At 39.4% G+C, this 19,361-nt stretch overlaps 1 protein-coding gene across 2 annotated transcripts; it reads left to right on the top strand.

Annotated features, from left to right (window-relative positions):
• The first annotated feature begins 2,510 nt into the window (after window positions 1–2,510).
• On the top strand, window positions 2,511–10,194 carry LOC103981810 (small ribosomal subunit protein uS12-like). Of its 2 annotated transcripts, XR_671443.3 has the most exons (4): window positions 2,512–2,819; window positions 9,213–9,368; window positions 9,469–9,603; window positions 9,895–10,194. XR_671443.3 is itself a non-coding variant. In XM_065102149.1 (3 exons), exons 1-3 carry the CDS (start codon window positions 2,815–2,817, stop codon window positions 9,530–9,532), a joined length of 225 nt encoding a protein of 74 aa, XP_064958221.1. In that variant the 5' UTR covers window positions 2,511–2,814; the 3' UTR covers window positions 9,533–10,194. The 2 variants fall into 2 exon arrangements, 1 of the variants encoding a protein (XP_064958221.1); XM_065102149.1 differs by having other exon boundaries at window positions 2,511–2,819; window positions 9,469–10,194.
• The last annotated feature ends 9,167 nt before the right edge of the window (window positions 10,195–19,361 follow it).

Consider the following 19,361-nt stretch of genomic DNA (forward strand, 5'->3'; position numbering starts at 1 on the left):
TAATATAATAATATAAAATATAGTTTAAAATATCTTTAAATTATAAAATATTTAATTTTAATTCATATCATATAAGCCTAGGATCCCATGCCACTTTTGCAGCTAAAAGTCAAATAAAACCCATGGATGTCATCGAATTTTTTTAATCTAGTTTATATCGAAATAGTTCAATAATAATAAAATAATAACTATAATAATTATTGAACATTAATCAATATAAAAGAAAAATCAAATGATAACTATAATTATGATAAACATGAATCATATCTTTTATGTGAAAAATAAATATCATTTCATAATTTTCTTTCATGCTCATGCATTTAATAATCACACAAATATCCAAAATAATAATTAAATTTTCTAGATAACATAAGCAGTTCAATTTAACAATAATAAATTATATCATATGGATAAAAATAAAATATCTATAATTTAATTTTTATTTAATTTTGATAAAAATATTTATCAAATTTTATAATAATTTATTATTATCGAATTATGGCTATTGAGATAATATTGCCAAATCAAAAAGGAAAAACTATAAACAAATGATATCAACAAAAAATAATTAACTTCATGAAGGTATAATAGCAATTTTGTGGCTAAGGGCATGAGTCAAAAATATTATATTTCTAAAGGTAAAACTATAATTTATCGAGACGTATATTGAAAATATCTGATTTTTTAAGGATAGAATTAGAAAATAAATTAAAGAATACTGATTAGAGTTATCTAATTTTTGAAGGGTAAAAATATCCTTCTAATTAATAAAAAAGATACCGCCATTGCGTTCCACCGCACCCATGTGCCCGGGTCCTTACCGGTGGTACCACAACCTGTCCACCGCTTGCACATTGCCTACAGTAGCCGTAGTGATCAGTCGTTCTCACTTGGCTGACTAGCCATCGCAGTGATATCTCTACCAACATCCTACTACACATGTTGCATGTCTTCTAACGTTAGTGCGAAGAAACCCCACGGTCTCCCTAGTGCCCGACTATGCTCACCTATCGACTAGCCTTCATCGGCGTTCCACTACGTTCATGTACGATGGTTCTCATGCATACGACTATCACTGTCATGTGAGCATCATCAATCGCACATCTTCTTTGAGATCAATTAGTAAGCCTTATGAATATCACATGACCGTTGGGCAGCTTGCATTAGCAATGTGCATGTCCATAGCCATTCGACTACTATTGTGTGCCATCAACACAGTGTAGCTGCACAACCCAACCCATCACCAACATCGCTTATCAATTGTCGTTCACAGTTGTGCCATAGCCGATGTTATCATGGCCACCTTCACCCTCCTCGTCGACATAAGTCAAGGGTAGCGCTGCCTTCCTATGCTACCCGCATGCATTTGATATTGTCATGCCACCACTACATGTGCAACATCACATGCAGCCAAATCCTACTACCATGGGTAGTAGCAACACAACCCATGGCGATCATTGCCCATGCCAAGGCTAGTAACCAACGGAGACCATTGTCGTTCGAATCGATAGCAAGCTGTTGATGGTAGCCCGTCGAATAAATATAGGCAAGATACTTCTATCAAGGTCTCACCTACATTGCAAGTAGGTGAGGAGTACAGAGGAATAAATTTAGAGATCAAACAAGACAGATAAAAAAGAAAAGTAAATTGATAACACGAATCGTTTAAGCATTGTACAATCAAAATCAGATAACACATTTTCACTAACGAAGGATGCCAATAAACAAATCTAAATACAAAATAGATTTAATATTCTTTTGTGATATAAGGTATTTGATTTCAGAACATGGCTCTAATATCAATTGTAAGCATATAAATTATAATTGTGTTATTATGTAGAAAACATTAATGCCAGAAACTAAAATCAATTAATGATAAATCAAAGATTAATAATAATATCGATTTGTAAGGAAAACTAGACTAGTTGTCCTCTTTCTATATCATTTACAAGATTACTTTATCCTTTTAAGTGATGGAATTAAATAGGGACTAATAGGAGATGAGAAATTACTTTATCCTTTTAAGTGATGGAATTAAATAGGGACTAATAGGAGATGAGAGATATATGATCTCTTAACGTATAACTTAACATCACGTCACATCACGTCACGACATATCAATCATCTTGTATGATCCGACACAATATTAATCGAAATCGAAACACAGGTGACTCTTCACACCCTAGTAATATCCTATAATTCCCTTCGATCTCATACAGTAACTCTCACTTACTCCTCTTATAGAAGATTTTAGGTACGTCACTTTTGCCCAATAGAATGAACTCAACTCTCTGAAGCTACTGAATCTTTCGTTCTTCTATTACTTTCTCCATACCAACTTAAGCATCTTTCTTCAGACATGTCCATAATTTTAGTTGGTATGATAACTCCATTCACCTCTCGATACCAAACTAATGATAACTCTCACAAGAAACAATTTTAGTTCATGATCTGATACTTCAGACAATCATAATCGATTATAACCCCTAGAGTCAGTTTTCGTATGAATCTTCTGTATCCCCTTTCCTTTCCGTCGAAGTTCGACGGAGACATCTACGTTTGTCGCCAAAGATGAACCCATGGAAAAGCGCTAAGCAGAAAGGTTGGAGCGGGAGAGGGCCGCAGCGAGCCTTCAGCCAATTTGCCATGTAGCTGTTGGCCCGGTGGCCCATGGGCGGGTCTCCCTCATTCGTGCCTTCGCGCCTACAAACGGGAGCGTGATAGGGTTTCCACGACGCTCTTCCTTCCCGTGACCCACCCGGATACAGAACTGGCGGAGGACAGACAGGAAGGCGAGCCTCGGATTCCAACCAGATGGGGTAAGTTTCCGCCAGAACATAAGTAATATATTTTGTTCTCAATCTCCTTGTCGCTTTCTAATGCTACGGTTGAACTGTCCAAGCTTCAACTGATCCTTCTTGACTCACTTGCCTTTCCCCCTACTTGTTCTCGGATTTCTTGTGCTGGATGCAATTTTTGACTTCGGTGTCGTCCTTTCGTTTCTTTAATAAGTTTGATGAGAGAGTCAGGGAGTAAAGTGTAGTGGATTTGATGTCTTAAGAATCCGAACTAAGCTATGTTAATACGGTTGGATGAAGTTATGAGCGATGGATGGCTGCTGGATCTCAAGGCGATATTGTTCAAAGTTTAATTTTTCTTGAATTTGTAAAAAAAATCATATTTTACCAAGTTTAAATGATCAAAATCTAAAATATGGAGTTGAAACTCCTCTAGATCACTCCTTTGTATATGAGTTTTGTGGACTAATCATTAGAGTTTAACTCCCACTTCATGTGTATGGTGGCATTCATGGGAAGTCTATGATGATATACAGACAAGTTGTAGAGAAGGGTTGATTTGGTTGACTTTTATTATTATGGACAATCTGGAAGGAATACTACATTTCGGGTGGTACATTTGCATGTAATAATGAGAAAAATCTTCTTGTTCTATCATGACACTGTGGATGAGCAATTTTTCTCTAAATAATTCCTTGATATGTGTCCTATTGTTGAGTCCATAATCAGTTTTGAGCTAGCAGGCAACATTCAGAGACATTTTATGCCTATATTGTATCCGCCACTTGTTTTGCCGAATGTCACGGACAAACTTCTCAACAAGATGTTGGATGTAATGCTTATGTGTGTCCGTGTCTTTTGGCATGTTCATGCCCTGTACAGAATGTAAAGGGGCGGCCGAAGGCTTAATAGTCTCATTTTAGTTGGGTTGGTGGCCTCTTTAGGCTTGTAAATAAAGGTTGTGTCATGTGGACACGTGCGAGAGCTTTTCGGTCTGTAATGGACCATTTTACCCTTTGTTGTGCCACTGTTCAGAGCTTGTAAAGTCTGTTTGTAATTTGCATTGTCTATGAAGTGTTTTTCGGACATGTTTGCTTGTGGATCCCGATTGAGGCGTTCTCTTTAACCCGTTCTCTCTTTGGTTGGTCCTAAAGGACAATGGGAGGCTTCGGGGAGGCTGACCTTTGCGGACGGACGCGCGAGGGTGCCGCACGACTTAGGCAAAACCAGCTAAGTCCGTGTCATATGGTATCAGAGCGGGACAAGCACTCATAGAAACACTTGACATGCAAACGTGGGGGACCTAGCGGGGCTGCGTTGAGGGCAGTTAGCACACGCGCGACCGTTTGAGGGAAAACGGGCATGGAGATGTAGGGAAAAGAGTCGCTCAGAGGAGCGGGCATCTGAGATTGGCATTCAGAGGAATGGCCAACCCTTCGCGCAAGAGGCACCACGAGAACAGGCAAGCTTGGAAGAATTGGGAGCGCACAAAGGTTGGGATGGCTGAGTTTGAGCTACGGCTCAACGTTGACAACTATACTTGATGGTGCTCTAGGCAAGTGAGGCGCTTGGTAAGAATGAGACCATGCAAGGTGGAATGAGTTGCGTAACGACCAAAAGAGTTATGCAAAGCTCACAGAAGTGAGGGGAATTGCTAACTCGAAGAATTTGGTACTCATGCATGGGCTTGTATGCGAACGATAGAATGTTCGTGGCCATCCCAAGGCGACCGAAACTCGGCGCCATGGAGCATTGAAACTTTCTCTTCGGGATGTGAAGGATACGTCCGTAGGAGGCTGAAGTGTGCAATGTGTTCAGCATGTTGCTAGGCCTTGAGGGGTGCAGTGGGGGCTGTATTGACATGGAGTCGCAATCTAGCAAGTGCGTTTGCAGGAGGCAGAACAGTGCACAGTTTGTTCAGCAGATCGGAGTAGTCCAAGGGGATGGTGGTCTCCGAAACGAATAGAGATGTTGCTCCAACGGGATAGTTATCCAGGAGGGATAAGTCCCGGCTCTCCAGAGGGAGAATCATGTGAGACAGACCTCACATGTTGAGGAGTACCTCAACAAACAACAACTCCACGAAGCTCGATGGACTGAGCAAGCGGCGTGGAGTTGTCGCATGATCTCGCTCGAGAGAATGCATTGGTGGATGCATTACGAGATCAAGTGGGGGAGCGACCTAAAGCAACTTAAATGAAGACACACTTGGAGTCGATGTAGAGATCGAACTCAAGGGAGGGCTGACCCGTGGAATGGTGGGCGCGAGGGCCACCATCGACTCAATGCAAAAACGAGGAGCGGAGCAACTTGGGTGTAACTTGGCGAAGTACCCAAGCCGCATGAAGGGAGCCAGCATAGAAGTTGGAACATGGAGCAGAGGCACAGTGCTTTTCTTAGACAGAGGTCAAGGACATGAACTCTTGCAGAGGCAAGAGTAGGATCATGTTGTTCCATGGGTCCTTCTTTCTGACGGAGCGGACTCATCTTGCATGGTGCCAAAGACGAAGGAAGCTTCTGGGCACATGCACCTTATCTCAGAGAAGCATTTGATGGAGGAACTAAGGCGACTCAATTTGCGGAGGCGAAGTTGGGCTCAGAAGGCCTTAGCATGGGGCAAGAGGACGCAGAGGCGGGTACTCTTGAAGAATATGCCACAGTGTTGCCATTCGAGTTGCTATGAAGGAAGCAGTGTGCAGCGGAGATTGTGCTGGTAGGGGCAGAGGCCCAGGATCCAGGCAATGGTGCACAAATTACAGTGAAGTCGGTGGACTTCGGGAGCTACTAGGCGACGGACTGTCCTAGAGCGGTGCTTCATCTAGGTGTGACCCAAGAGTGGGTGGATGAAGGTCGATTGCCAAAGGAGCGAACAAAATCGAAGGTGGAGGAGTCCCTACGATGTATTGGCAGAGGCCACACATATGGAGGGTTCACAATTCGAGTTTATTCCACAAGGATCAGAATGCAATGGAGATGTCACCAGGAGGCGACATGGTGCAGCGGATCGTGGTGGAACAGTTCGTGGCAATGCGATACACACGGAAGTCCCGTGAGGGATGAGATCATATGGAGGTATGATCGGGAGCTACTGGGAGCTCCGCTTTGGTGAACAACACGACGGTAAGAAGGGTTATGGATTCAAGGAGTGAAGGCCATGGTACCGCAGAGGCGGGTCTTCCGGGCGTGCACCGAATTTTGCATCGGATGAAAACCTTGGTCATCAGCATATGGGGGCTGGGTTCCACCAAGGGAAAAGTTCGAATGCAAGTACCAGTGAGTCCCATGGGAGGGACTTGATCATGCAGAGGTATGATCGAAGCAGCTGGAGAGTTGGATTGCTCTAGAGCTCATATTCGCTTAAGGGAGCCCGACAGGTCAGAGGACAAGGTCGGGTAAGCGAACGTTGCTACCAAGGAAGCTATGGAGAACAGAATTGGTGCAAACCCTACAACGCGATGGCGGAGGCCATGCATGGGAGTTGCAGTCTGTCTTTCCATCGACCAAACAGATTGCTTGGAGAACACAGAGGTGTTGAAGCAGGAGGTCGAAAGGGGCGAGGAAGCGACGACGAGTCCAGAGGGACTTAGCTACCCAAAATCAAGCATCAGTCAGAATGGAGGTGGACTCAAAGGAGTGCCACAGAGACATTTCTACTGATTGTGAAGAAAAGGGATTCAGAGACGAGGCGACGGATAGTAGTGCCATGGGCATGGCAGCGCCATGGTACCACAGAGGCGGGACTTCCGTGAAAGTCATTGATCCCTTGCTCTCACGGAGGGAGAGCGTTTGGTCGTGAAAGGGGCCGAGGAGGTAGACATGTAGAGGCAATCTCCAAGTACCGAGACAAGGCTGAAAGGCAGAGGCCAAGAAACTTCGTAAGACCGGTGTCAACAAGTTTCTCATCAAGATAGCCGTAAGTGAAGGACTTCGGGTCATGCAAGAGTGCATGACCAAGGAACGAAGCAGGCAGTACGTGGTGCTGTACCTTTGCTACTCAGTGGAGTAGGCGGCAGGGTTGATGGAGAAGACGGTACAATCCCAGAGGCGACCTCATCTATCAGAGAATTACTCCAAGTTGGGGTGACAACTTCCTGCATTCCAGAAGTTCAATGGCATTGAGAAGGTGAATCACAGTAGCTAACTCAACGCAAGGAGTGCAAACACTTCAGGTGCTTCAGAAGTGTAAGCAAAGAGCAGGCGAAGGCCAGTAACCAGCTCGATGCATGAAGTACAACCTCGAGGAGGCGGGCGAAGTCAAGTAACCTTTGCCTTCTCAACTCTTAAGAGAATGGGAGAAACCGAGTACCCCAGTTCTCTTATCTATCCAGCAGAGGAGCTCTGCACAAGTTCAAAGACCCTTCGAAGATAATGGAAGACAATAGTTGTCAAATCCTCACCAACGGTGATCAGTGCTACTGAGAGTAGATTGTCCGCCTCATTTCCCAACGAAATGCCAATCGAAAGCGGAAGTGATGCGAACCTACTTGGATGTGACAACTAATTGAAAGAAGAGTCAATGAGCAGATTTTGTGGAGGAAGGACCCAAAACTTCAGAAGTTTGCGAGGCGATGCTCGTTAAAGCTCCAACAAGCATCCACCCAGTTCAAGCAGCATGTGGAAATTTTGAGAAACTGGCGCAGTAAGAATGGTCTTTTCCTTCATTTGGTGGATCCGCAGGAATCAACGAGGATCAACACAACTCAGCCAACCCCACACTAGAGTCAGAGTCATTGGCGAGTTGAAGCAGCATGGCGGATCAAAGGTTCGACTACTCAAAAACAGCAACGGAGAGTAGCTGGGAGCCAGGAGGCGCATTGCAGCTGGAGCAGAAGATTGAAGACTCAGCAAAGGCGAAGAGTTGCAGTGTTCACAAAGGCTTCGACGAGGACGTCGAAGGGATAAGTGGGGGAGAATGTCACGGACAAACTTCCCAACAAGATGTTGGATGTAATGCTTATGTGTGTCCGTGTCTTTTGGCATGTTCATGCCCTGTACAGAATGTAAAGGGGCGGCCGAAGGCTTAATAGTCCCATTTTAGTTGGGTTGGTGGCCTCTTTAGGCTTGTAAATAAAGGTTGTGTCATGTGGACACGTGTGAGAGCTTTTCGGTCTGTAATGGACCATTTTACCCTTTGTTGTGCCACTGTTCAGAGCTTGTAAAGTATGTTTGTAATTTGCATTGTCTATGAAGTGTTTTTCGGACATGTTTGCTTGTGGATCCCGATTGAGGCGTTCTCTTTAACCCGTTCTCTCTTTGGTTGGTCCGAAAGGACAATGGGAGGCTTCGGGGAGGCTGACCTTTGCGGACGGACGCGCGAGGGTGCCGCACGACTTAGGCAAAACCAGCTAAGTCCGTGTCAGCATGTCATAGAAATCCATTCCTTTTTTTGGTTCGTTTGTTTGTATCGATTGCAGCCACACTCGAACTTTATTATCCTTGTGAGTCGTAATTTGTTCTTGGCTGCTTGGCACCACCTTGCTTGGTATGTTTTGGATCCTAAGCTTATTATTCTTGTGGTTTGATTAAGTCAGAACAAAGGTTACAGATGTTTGTATCCAGCTAAATATATTCAATTTCGTGTATGACAATGTTGATGTTCTAGTTTGGAGACATCCTTGATGGGGATATAAACAAGAATAACCTTTGTATATGAACAAATACTATAAGACCATAATACGTAGCGGAATTAAATGTAAGCACAATCAAACATAACATCAAGATATACGTGAAAAATCCCTTCAATGTGAAGGGTAAAAATCACGGGGCAAACTAGAGATAATCCATTATGAGAATAATGAATATACAAATCTCAATCTCTTGCTTTAAACCCTAGCAACAACCACAAGAGAATAACTGGGATACAAGGATCACGTCAATGCCCACAATATCTAAAACCTCCCCAAGTAATCACAGCAAGAGTTACTGTAGATTTGATCTAACCTGAGATGAGAACACTGCTAGATGATTGAGAACAGCCTATCTGCGTTGTAATTGTCTTCTTCCCTTTCTTTCTCTTCCTTTTCTGTCTTGTTCTCCTTTTTTTCTTTGGAATCCCGTGGCTATGCCCTTCTCCACGTTGCTGCCATATTTATGCCTTTTTTTGCCTCCAAAAATGTAATCACCACACCCCCCTAATGTTAATTAGGGTTAGGTTAAGAGGGGGTGAGCTGTGGGCTGCCTAAGCCCACTATGGGCTGAATTTGTGAGCTGTCAGCCCAACAATCCTATCTGGTAGAAAGGGAAATGCTATCTTTTAAGTTACACTAGCAAATTCACAAATTTCTATTTCTTGGGCAATACAGACAGTAAGAAATGAAAACCAAATTTCTGTTGTTCCTCTAATAGAATGATCATGAAGAGAACTTGTTTCATTAAAGGTAAATGGTTTTCCATCAATTTCAATCTCTATCACAGGAAGACCCGTGGTATGGGAGCTGGGCGCAAGCTCAAAACTCACAGGAGGAGGCAGAGATGGGCAGACAAGGCATACAAGAAAAGTCATCTCGGCAATGAGTGGAAGAAACCCTTTGCTGGTTCCTCACATGCCAAGGGTATTGTCCTTGAGAAGATGTAAGCTATGTGATTCTTATTTATCTTCTTTTTCTTTTTTCGTTTCAGCCTGGTGTTTTAAGTTTGGAGGACTGACATTACCTTGCTTTTTTCGTTTCAGAAAAGACGTATCGAAGCTAAGCAGCCTAACTCTGCTATCCGAAAGTGCGCTAGAGTCCAGCTGATAAAGAATGGCAAGAAAATTGCAGCCTTTGTGTCCCAAATGATGGTTGCTTGAATTTCATGGAAGAAAATTGTAAGCTTTGTCTTTCGATTAATATGGAAATCGTATATGCCATGAAGCTTTAAGGAACAATGATCTACTATGCTTTTAGTAAGGATTAGTTCTAGGAGGCTCTAATAAGGTGGTTTTGCTCAAGACCAGTATCCATCGGCCAGAATCTGCTATGGCAAGGGTCTTATGCGAACACATCAACAATCACATGGCATGGAAACCGTATCAGGATCTTCTTTGAGGAGTCTGACCATCTGTCCATAACTTTTGCCTCGATGAATATGCTGTTGAGCTGGTCCGTTGCTTGTGCAGGATGAAGTCTTGATTTCGGACGCAAGGGCCATGCGGTGGGTGACATTCCTGGAGTAAGGTTCAAGGTGGTGAAGGTCTCTGGCGTGTCCCTATTGGCGCTCTTCAAGGAGAAGAAGGAGAAGCCTCGGTCTTAATGACTAGGGCTTCCGGATGAACCCAGTGAGTCTTTGTTTCACGACTCATTTTGTATGCCTCTTTGAATAGTTTCCAGTGAACTGTTTGTTACATGACGTTTCATTGTTATCCATTCTTGAGAACTCATCGACTTGTTTGATCTATTAAGCTGATGTTCTTGGCTTTTATTCTCTGTTGATCGCTTTAAAAGACGGGTCATGGAAGCTACATCCCACAGCAGAGGGAACCTGCTGCGTGTTGTTTGGGCCTCACATATTTAGTTACACTGCCTTTTCTTGTATTCCACGATCTAATAAGAAATAGGAGAACCAGTCTACTTTCGTTGTTCACATCAAAACACTTTCAATAGGAGACCCAAATGCCAAGCCTTTTAATGAAGGATGATTTATTCTAAAAGTTCAATTTTGTGGGTTTTATTTGAAAGTGTCTTAGATTTCAGAAATTGCGTGGAAGTATCCCAAATATGATAATAGGACAAGTATGTGATTGTCTATTCGGGTTGGGACCGTGAAACAAACCAAATGGGTTCATCATAAACCAAATCGGCTCGCTTGTGGTTTATGTCCCCTTTTTATGTCGTCGTTGTGCACAAAAAGACATGAAAATTGGGATCTCAAACACAAGAAGCAATTAAATTTTATTATGTTAAATTGGAAGTTTCCGAATTGGAACACAAGAAAATTGGATGTATCTCAAATATTACAAATGGAGTGAATGATCGAACACAAAGGAGGTTTTGAATAGAGGTTGAGGCTCAATGTTCATATAGTATTTTCTTCAAACTAACATAGTAACATCAGGTACGTAATCATAATATTTGATCTATCGTTATTTGATTTTAATTTTTAGCATTAAAATTTTTTATATAATGATATAATTATAACTTTTATGGTTACAATTGATATGAGAGCCGTGAGATCAAATATCTTAGATCGATGTTAGGTCTATTTTGTAGTTAGAACTATTTATTAGTACCCTTCATTTATCGATTTGCCTTTCTATTTCCTTTCTAAATCTATTCCTCTTTATTTCTCGCTTGTTTGCAATACGACTGAAATCATAATAGAAGTATCCTACTTGTATTTGTTTGGCGGGCTATCATTGATAGCTTCTTATTGACTAAAGCATTATTGAGGATGATGGCCTTCATTGGTTGTCGATCCTATCATGAGCAAGGCCGCACAAATAGTAGTGTTATCACATGCAACGATTGCTTCTTTGTGCAACAACCCAAGCAATAAAAGTGTTATGACAATGCACTGCATGCGACGGTTGCCACCATGGGTAACGATTGCCTTGGGTGGCATTATTGTTGCCTACAACAGTAGGATTTGGCCACAAGCAATGCTGCACATGCAGTGTGGTGCGATAACATCGGATGCTTGCAGTAACACAGGAAGGCAACGTTGCCCTTGACAAGTGTCAACGAGGACGGTGAAGATAGCAATGGCAATGTCAGTTGTGGCAGCACGGTTGTGAATGCCGATCGACAAATGACATTTGCGGCAGGCTACATTGAGCTACTTGTGGTTGAGTTATGTTAATGGTACCCAGCGATAGTTGGTCGGTCACTAGTGTAGGCCACCTAGGTCTACACGACGATCGTATGGCTCACTAGTTGACCACAAAGGAGATGCGTGGTCGATGAGGCTCCTGCGACGGTGATAATAGCGCACATGAGAACCATCGCACGTGGATGCGGTATAATGCTAATGAAGGCCAGTCGACCCATGGGAGTTTCTTTGTACTACTCTCGGAAGACAGGCGACATGTGTGGTGGGTTGGTGGCGAAGATGTCATGAGGCAACTAATCAGCTGAGTAAGAAGGGACATTCACTACGATAACCATGGGTATCACATAAGTGTGTTAAGACTGAAATCGACACTAGGGGGGTGAATTAGTACTTACATAAAAATTATGTCGATTTGAAAACTCGTTCAATGTAAAAAAATCGTTTCGATAAAGTCCGCTTCGAAAAGAATTGAAGCTGGGCTTAAAGTATATGTAAAGTGAAGTGAGCAGTTAGGTATGCAATAAAAGTAAGCAGCAAAGGAAAAGAGTATACCGGAATTATAGTGGTTCGGTCATCGTGACTTACATCCACTCTCGATTCCTCTTCACTCGAGGCTACCAGCTTCCATTATCGATCTTCTTTTAACGGGCAAAGAATGTTGGGTCCAGCCCATATGTAGGCTTGGACAATTGGGCCTATTGAGCCCAAATCAGCAAATGAAAGAAATTAAAATGAGGAGAGAGAATGTGAGAAAAAATAGATCAGATTGCAGCATGCAATGTGCAGCGTGCATAGGAAAGAGGAGAGAGAAATAGAGAGAGAAAGATTAGGTTTCTGAGTTTTCTGCTTGACGATCGGTGGCCAAACGTTGTCAGTTTCGGCCCAAATTTTATGTGGAGAATCCTTGCAGCAAACTCTACAATCCTAACGGTGTTGATCTGCAGTTTACACTCTCTAAGGTACTTTCCTGCGATATCCACTTTGTGAGACCTAGAATTCTCTTTTGAGGAGATCCATCCTGATATTATTCTTGAGCCAAGATCTATCTATGATCTTGATGTTATTCTAATCCTCTAGTTATTCTAGAGAAGACCTACTATAAACCTGTTATCATTATTATTGATAGTGGAAGTTTGAGGTGGACTACGGTCCCGTGGTTTTTCTCACATTGGGTTTTCCATGTTAAAAGATTTGGTCTCACTGTATGATTGATTTATTGCTCTATTGTTTATGCTGTGCTGATTGATATTAGCATTTTGATATCAAGTTAGTATTTTGATGAGGAACCTATTTTGATACACAAAGAGGGAAAAGAATTATTCCGCATTAATAGGTTTCTTCCCAACAAGTGGTATCAGAGCAATAGGTTATTTGGTGCTAGTTTTTCTTGTGTGATTGAAATGGAGCAGTCAGATGGTATGATTAAATTGAACTCATCAAATTATTCAACTTGGAGGCGTATGATGGAAGATTTGCTTTATTGCAAAGATTTGTATAAGCCCATCAAGGTTAAAGATAAACCTTCTACTATGGACGATGAAGAATGAGAAGTTCAACATAGAAAAGCTATTGCCTATATTAGAAGATGGATGTATATAAACTTGCATGAGCATATTTCAGATGAAATCAGAGCTGATGTTGTTTGGCAAAGGTTAGAAAATCTCTTTACGAAAAAGACGGTGGGAAATAGAATTTCTCTCCTTAGAAGACTTGTAAATTTAAAGTATAAAGATGATGGTAATATTGTTGAGCACATAAGCCTATTTCAGAGTCTTGCAAACAAGTTGGTTGCTATGAAAATGAATATAGATGATGAGATGCAGGGATTGTTACTTCTCAACTCTTTACCAGAAAGTTAGGAAACGTATGTGGTGACTATTTGTAACTCCACGCCAGAGGGAACTCTAACCATAGATATGGTTAAAGACAGTTTGCTAAATGAAGATGCCAGAAGGAAAGAACAGGGTGAATCTTCTTCTGGGGCCTTTGTTACTGAAAAACAAGAAAGACGTGGAAGAAGTCATAGCAGAAATCCACATGAATATAGAGGAAGATCTAAGTCTAGAAGAGATATCAAATGTTTTCACTGTAATAGGCCAGGTCACATGAAGAAAGAGTGTAGGTTTTGGAAGCGAGAACAGAATGAAATGAAGAAAAATGAGAAAGAGACCAATACAATTACTGCTGAAGGTAATATCACTATTGTCTGTGATGAAGGTTGTGTTAGCCTTGTAGCTCAGGACAGTAATTGGGTAATTGACTCTGGTGCTTCATTTCATGTTACTTCTCATGGAGATTTCTTTAGATCTTACACTGCTGGTGATTTTGGTAATGTCAAAATGGGAAACAACGGTACATCTAAGATTGTGGGTATTGGAGATATTTGCTTGGAGACCAGTATTGGGAGCAAATTGATACTCAAAGATGTAAGGCATGTTCCAGATATTCGTCTTAACTTGATATCTACAAGAAGACTTGATGATGAGGGCTTTGCACATTATTTTGGTGAAAGCAAATGGAAACTCACTAAAGGTTCTCTAATTGTGGCAAAAGGAAAGAAGATTAACTCTTTTTATGTCATGGAAGCTAAGTTACATAAAGGAGAGATTAATGCAATTCAAAAAGGTGAAAGTATAGATCTTTGGCATAAGAGGCTTGGACATATCAGCGAGAAGGGACTTCAAACTCTTGCTAGAAAGCAGTTCTTACCAAAGTTGCAAGGTACATCTCTTAAATCTTGTGATCATTGCTTAGCTGGAAAAACACATAGAGTTGCATTTCAGACATATGACTTGGTAAAGTTACCTAAAGAGAAGAAAGCTCTCAAGAATAAGTGGGTTTATAAATTGAAGACTGAAAATAATAGCTCACAATAGAGATACAAGGCATGACTAGTTGTGAAAGGATTCAGTCAAAAGAAAGGTATTGACTTTGAAGAAATATTTTCTCCGGTTGTGAAAATGTCCTCTATCCGAGTTGTTCTTGGTTTGGCTACCCGCTTGAATTTAGAAGTTGAACAACTTGATGTAAAAATAGCATTTCTTCATGGTGACTTAGAAGAAGAAATTTACATGGAGCAACCAGAAGGTTTCAAAGTCAAGAGAAAAGAAAATCTGGTATGTAAGCTTAGGAAAAGCTTATATGGACTCAAACAGGCACGTAGACAGTGGTATAAGAAGTTTGATTCCTTTATGATGAGCCAAGGGTATGATAGAACCACATCTGATCATTGTGTGTTTATGAAGAAATTTTCAGATGATGATTTTATTATTTTATTGCTATATGTTGATGATATGCTGATTGTTGGCCATGATGTTAGAAAAATTGAAAAGCTTAAAAGAGAGCTAAGTAAGTCTTTTGCCATGAAAGACTTGGGATCGGTGAAACAAATACTTTGCATGAAGATTGTTCGTGATAGGAAGAAAAAGAAGATTTGGCTATCTCAGGAGACTTACATTGAAAAGGTTCTTGAAAGATTCAACATGAGTAAAGCCAAAGCAGTTTGTTCTCCACTTGCAGGTCATTTCAAGCTTAGTTCGAAACAATGTCCTACAAGTGAGAAAGAAAAAGAAAAAATGTCCAAAGTGCCTTACTCATCTGCAGTAGGCAGTTTGATGTATGCTATGGTTTGTACTAGGCCAGATATAGCTCATGCAGTTGGAGTTGTCAGCCGATTTCTCTCTAATCCTGGAAAGGAACATTGGGCAGCAGTGAAATGGATATTAAGATATCTAAAAGGTACTTCCAGGTTGTGTTTATGTTTTGGCAGTGATGAACCTGTGTTAGAAGGCTACACAGATGCAGACATGGCAGGTGATACTGATTCCAGGAAGTCCACTTCGGGATTCTTGATGACATTTATAGGAGGAGCAATCTCTTGGCAGTCTAAGTTACAGAAGTGCGTTGCTCTATCAACCACAGAAGCAGAATACATAGCAGTTACTAAAGCCTGTAAGGAAGCTTTATGGATGAAAAAGTTTCTACAGGAATTGAGCTTGAAACAGGAAGTATATACTGTTTACTGTGATAGTCAGAGCGTCATTCACCTCTCCAAGAATTCAACATACCATTCTAGATCCAAGCATATTGATGTGAGATATCACTGGATTCGTGATGTGCTTGAGTTGAAAGAATTACAGTTGGAAAAAGTGCATACCAATGAGAATGGATCAGATATGTTGACAAAGTCTTTGTCTAAGGAGAAGCTTGAAGCATGTAGGCAAAGAGCGGGCTTGGTACAGCCCACCATATGAGATGGAGGGGGAGAATTGTTGGGTCTAGCCCATATGTGGGCTTGGACAATTGGGCTTATTGAGCTTAAATCAGCAAATGAAAGAAATTAAAAAGAGGAGAGAGAAGGTGAGAAAAAATAGATCAGATTGCAGCGTGCAACGTACGGCGTGCAGAGGAAAGAGGAGAGAGAAATAGAGAGAGAAAGATTAGGTTTCTGAGTTTTCTGCTTGACGATCGGTGGCCAAACGTTGTTAGTTTCGGCCCAAATTTTATGTGGAGAATCCTTGCAGCAAACTTTACAATCCTAACGGTATTGATCTGCAGTTTACCCTCTCTAAGGTACTTTCCTACGATATCCACTTTGTGAGACCTAGAATTCTCTTTTGAGGAGATCCATCTTGATATTATTCTTGAGCCAAGATCTATCTATGATCTTGATGTTATTCTAGAGAAGACCTACTGTAAACCTGTTATCATTATTATTGATAGTGGAAGTTTGAGGTGGACTACGGTCCCGTGATTTTTTCCACATTGGGTTTTCCACGTTAAAAGATTTGGTCTCACTATATGATTGATTTATTGCTCTATTGTTTATGCTGTTTGATATTAGCATTTTGATATCAAGTTGGTATTTTGATGAGGAACCTATTTTGATACACAAAGAGGGAAAATAATTATTCTACATTAACAGGTTTCTTCCTAACAAAGAATAACTACCCTTACAATTATTTCTCCTTTTCACAAGCTCAGGAGAGAATATTTATATCTCTTTCTTTTAGACCTCACTCCTCCCTTAGAAACCAACTTACTAACTTTAGAGAGATTACAATATTTTTTTCTCAAGTATATTTTTTTCCTTTTCGACTCAATTTCGTGCTACTTCAAGCAAAAATAGTTGGGGTATTTATAGACCTTAAACAACTTCAAAAATTGAGCCAAAAAAGGCCTCATCTCGGGTTTTCTGGGTCCTAGTAGTACCACTGCATGTATTGGGCAGTACTACTGCTTGTAGCATTGCCACTAAGTGGTACCATCGTCCAGTCTGGCGGTACCACCACCTGACACACTGACATTCGATTGTACCATCTCTCAATCTGGTAGTACCATCGCTTGACAACTTGAAAAAGTATGCTCTTGACTTTTTCAGCTCATAAGTGGTTCTACCTAATCTTGGGTCATTGAATGAGCCTTCCACTTGGCCCAAAACAATCCCAACTCAGGCCAAATGGGCCCCTAATTGAGTTGGCATGGTTATACCTGAAACCAACTCAATTATGACCTAACTATGACCAATTAAAACAACCGATTACAAGACTAGAATTCTATATTGTCCGGCATGTCATTGGTTCATCCAATGCTTCATCCGATCCTTTGGCGTATCGTCCTCTCTTTCGAGCTATTGCCCAATCGGCATATTGACCTTTCACAACTTCTAATCTCCTTGGTGCAATGTTCAATCCTTCGGCTTGATGCCCGAACTCATGGCATAAAGTCCTTCTACCGGCACATCGACTGATCCTCCGATCGATGTTCAATCTTTTGACATGTTTACTCCAACCCAACGTCTGATTCTTCTGCTTTAATCGATTTATTTTTCTATGATTGAAGATAATCCTACATCACTCAAACGTACATTAGATCATAACTTCATCAATTGATTTCATTATCAAAATTCGAGATTCAACAAAGTGATGGACAGCTACATGGCTAGTGAGGACCCGCATGCGTGAGCATAGTGGAATGCAACAACGACGATCTTAGGGTTTTTTTTCATTCAATAAAAGAACATCTTTACCCTTCAAAAATCAAATAATTTCAATTAGTGTCCTTTAATTCATTTTTTTCTAGTTTTACCTTTAGGAATCAGATAATTCTAATATATCCTTAGTTTATTTTTACTAGTTTTATACTTCAAAAATTAATTATTCAGACTTGTTTCCTCAGTTGCAAAATTATTATTATACTTTCATGAAATTAATTATTTTTAGCTGATATCTGTCGTTTATAATTTTGCCTTTTTGATTTCATAATATTATCTTAATAGTTATAATTTGATAATAATAAATTATGTCATAAAATTTGATGAATATTTTTATCTGAATTAAATGAAAGAAAAATAAATTATAGATATTTTATTTTTGTCCATGTGATTTAATTTATTATTGTTATACTTAAAACTTTATCTTATTTAGAAATTTTAATTATTATTTTGGATATTTATGTGGTTGTTAAATACGTAAGCATGAAAGGAAATTATGAAATGATATTTATTTTTCATATAAAAGGCATGGTTAATGTTTTTCATGATTACAATAATCATTTGAGTTTTCTTTTATATTGATTAATATTCAGTAATTATTATTATTATTTTATTATTATTATACTATTTTAGCATAAATTAGATTAAAAAATTGATAAATATTATATGTAACTTACATCTTAAGTTTTGTCTAACTATTAGACCTAGGATGATAGTCTTATGAAATATGAATTATAATAAATATTTTATCATTTATAATATATTTTAAATTATATTTTATATTATTGTATTGGTCTTTTAACTATCAAAGTGGTCTAGACTAATAATTTATAAAATTATATTAAAAAATTAATTTTAAATAATATTAAAAAATAATATTTATAATAACACATAATTATGAGATTTAGATAATTTCAAAGAAGTATCTATTTTGAATAATTATGTGATATGGTACGATGATACTATTTTAGTTATTCTTATAGTTTATAATTGTATACCTAAATATAGTAATATTATTCTATACGGATGATGTTAATCATCCATAAATAATTTTGAGTAAACACTAGATATAGTAATATTTCACTCAAAGATAAAATATGGATGATATCAATAATTTATCATATTTTAAAAATTCAAAACACTAATATTATTTTATATTTTATAGTGGTACTTCCTTTTATATATTTTATATGCTTGTAGTGTTGCTATTATTTTTAGATTAATTGATTATAAATGGTTTGAACAAATACAATTTATACAAGATGTGTTAAACCTTAATCGAACTAGTTGAAAGAATCATAGATTTAACTACTGAAAGTTCTATAGAACAGATAATTGAAATAAATGATTGAGAAAAGTCTAAAATGCTCACTTTTATAATAATTGTTAATAATATTTAGGTTTCATTACAGTATACAACTAGTGCACCAGAATATTTAAAGATCCATTTAAATTTACTAATAAGTCATTAGCTAACATCTTAATGAAAGAATTAATCAAAATTTAGTATGATGATATTTGAGAAATTCAAGATTATATCCTTAACTAACAAAGTTATGTTGAATCTTGAATTTTGATGATAAATCCAATTGACGAGTTTATTGGACTAACATAATCTTTAAATAAGTGACGTAGAAAATACTTTAATCACAAACTCGAAACCCCGAAGGGCTAATTGTCGAAGTAGGAGAGTCAAACATTGTGTCAGATGTATGGTTGATTTGTCAAGGTCTTAATCAAGATTATTATGGATCAATATAAGTCGATATTGGGTCGAAACAAAGCTCACTTGTTAAGAAAGCCATTAGGTTTAAAGTCAGGCCAAA

This window comes from Musa acuminata, chromosome BXJ2-4 (assembly GCF_036884655.1).
Source record: "Musa acuminata AAA Group cultivar baxijiao chromosome BXJ2-4, Cavendish_Baxijiao_AAA, whole genome shotgun sequence".
In the NCBI taxonomy this organism is placed as follows: Eukaryota; Viridiplantae; Streptophyta; class Magnoliopsida; order Zingiberales; family Musaceae; genus Musa; species Musa acuminata.